The sequence below is a fragment of the Anabrus simplex genome, chromosome 1, assembly GCF_040414725.1.
Source record: "Anabrus simplex isolate iqAnaSimp1 chromosome 1, ASM4041472v1, whole genome shotgun sequence".
In the NCBI taxonomy this organism is placed as follows: domain Eukaryota; kingdom Metazoa; phylum Arthropoda; class Insecta; order Orthoptera; family Tettigoniidae; genus Anabrus; species Anabrus simplex.
In genome coordinates, this window is record NC_090265.1 from 1,086,653,267 (window position 1) to 1,086,655,202 (window position 1,936).

The 1,936-nt window shown below is 41.3% G+C and overlaps 1 protein-coding gene across 1 annotated transcript; it reads right to left on the bottom strand.

Moving 5' to 3' along the window:
* Positions 1-862: 862 nt before the first annotated feature.
* On the bottom strand, positions 863-1,689 carry l(1)10Bb (BUD31-like protein). The gene has a single exon (XM_068228449.1). It carries the CDS (start codon positions 1,519-1,521, stop codon positions 1,087-1,089), a length of 435 nt encoding a protein of 144 aa, XP_068084550.1. The 5' UTR covers positions 1,522-1,689; the 3' UTR covers positions 863-1,086.
* Positions 1,690-1,936: the final 247 nt, after the last annotated feature.

The following is a 1,936-nucleotide window of genomic DNA, read 5'->3' on the forward strand; positions in this document are numbered from 1 at the left end:
ACAATAGCAAACACAGGACACTACAGTACATGGGTCGATCGTGTCTGTTTGGAGTCTTCCGGAGAAAATCAAGTTAATGAACTCTCTCCCTCCTTAGCAGTGGCAGGGTGAGTAGCGATCTAAAGGACCGAAGCCTTGCCCACCTAACTCTTCGGTCCCTGCACTCATCGTTCATTCAGCATTGAGCCGCGCGAGGTGAGGCGAGGGGAGAGTGACGCAGTACCGGGACTGCGATATCAGTCTCCAATGCCTTGCACTCAAAATATGACCAACATTTTTCTCACTGGTTTCAAGTTTTATAAATGGAATGATGAGAGATGCTCACATTATAATGTGATTTAGATTCCCCATCTTTCTCATTTGACGTATGGGCTTCACCTATAGCCTTGGTAGCCCTCAGGATATACCACTTCTAGTAGAAAGTATTCATTCAGAAAATAACATCAATATCCCACATGGACTAACAAAAGAAACATCAAATATTACTATCATACAGCATTCTAGAAGCAAAAGCAATTAACTTAGGCCCTACGCTTGTAGTACACAAAACTGTTGATAACGCGATCAGAGCCAAGGAACCTTTAGTTTCATGTGGTAGGCCTAACCGAACCAGCAAGGCTTGTTTCTTTTGATTTCATGCTACCTGAGTGATGTACGTTATACTAGAAGTACTATTATGCCTATAGTAAAAGGAAAACATTGGCATTAATGTAACAGAATACACAGACTACAGATTTTTTAAATATTATGAGATACTTTTGGCAGGAAATTGTTCTAAATCACAAAATGATAAGTAGTCTGCTCCTATTAGAGATACTCCTTACCCTTGAGGGCTATATTACAGGCTAACAAACAAAAAAGGTTACTTGATTTAGTTTATATTTCATAACATAAATGCCTTCACAAGTTACAGAAGTTTAACTTAACCTATAAAGTTAAACCGTAACAGTCGATTCAAACCCGTTTAATTGTATCAGAACTACTTCACTTAACTGTTTTACAAAACATTGGGTGATCTTCACATATTTCCAGAAATGTTCACAATGTTGATTTTTACAAGGCTGCCTATAAGCTCGAAGTAGCCTATTACCCTGAGCAACCTCTACAACCACAGTGAATGCATTCCACTATACGTCCTTCTTCAAGCTTCCCTTTTGGAACACGACAAATGCAGTTCGTACCAAAATTAGTGTCTCTTGTCTGTATACACCGAAGGCAACATAGGTTTTCATAACCTTGCTTCTTCCACTTCGCAATTAGGTTTTTGTCTGCAATGTTTTCCCTTAGACAAAACTCGTATAGTTCTCTACTTATAGCTTTCCTTCGATAAAAAAGGTCGTATATGTAACGTGATTTTTGATGATGAATTTTGAATATGGGCCACAGTGCTTCCACCTTCCTTTTTCCTTCGTGGGGCTCCGTTTCAGCCTCACGCATCTTTTGTTCCAGTTCTTCCAATGTTGGTTCTATAAGCTCCCAACCTTCAGGTGGGGCCTTCTTACTGCGACGCACTTTCGGCATTATTCACCAAAGATTATCACCACACAAAGTAGCAAAATTCGTAATGCGTACAAGTATTAACCTCACTTCGAATGACAGCAAACAAAACACACAGGTTCAGGGACAGCCCGACAGCCGAAGAAAACAAAACCACCGAGCGCGAGCGGTGAACAAAAACAAGGAATACGCGATACGGAATGTCTTTGGACCACTGCCTGCTCGATCTGCATCCGCAGCTGCTGCGGATGCAGATCGAGCAGGCAGAGCTTTGGGTACAACGAAAGAAAGATAATTACCAGATCCGATAGCTGCTGCGGATGCAGATCGAGCAGGCAGAGCTTTGGGCACAACGAAAGAAAGATAATTACCAGCGTCGCCAACCTTCCTTCATGTGTTTCGTAATTTAAAAAGCCGTTTCTGAAATGAAACATCCTGT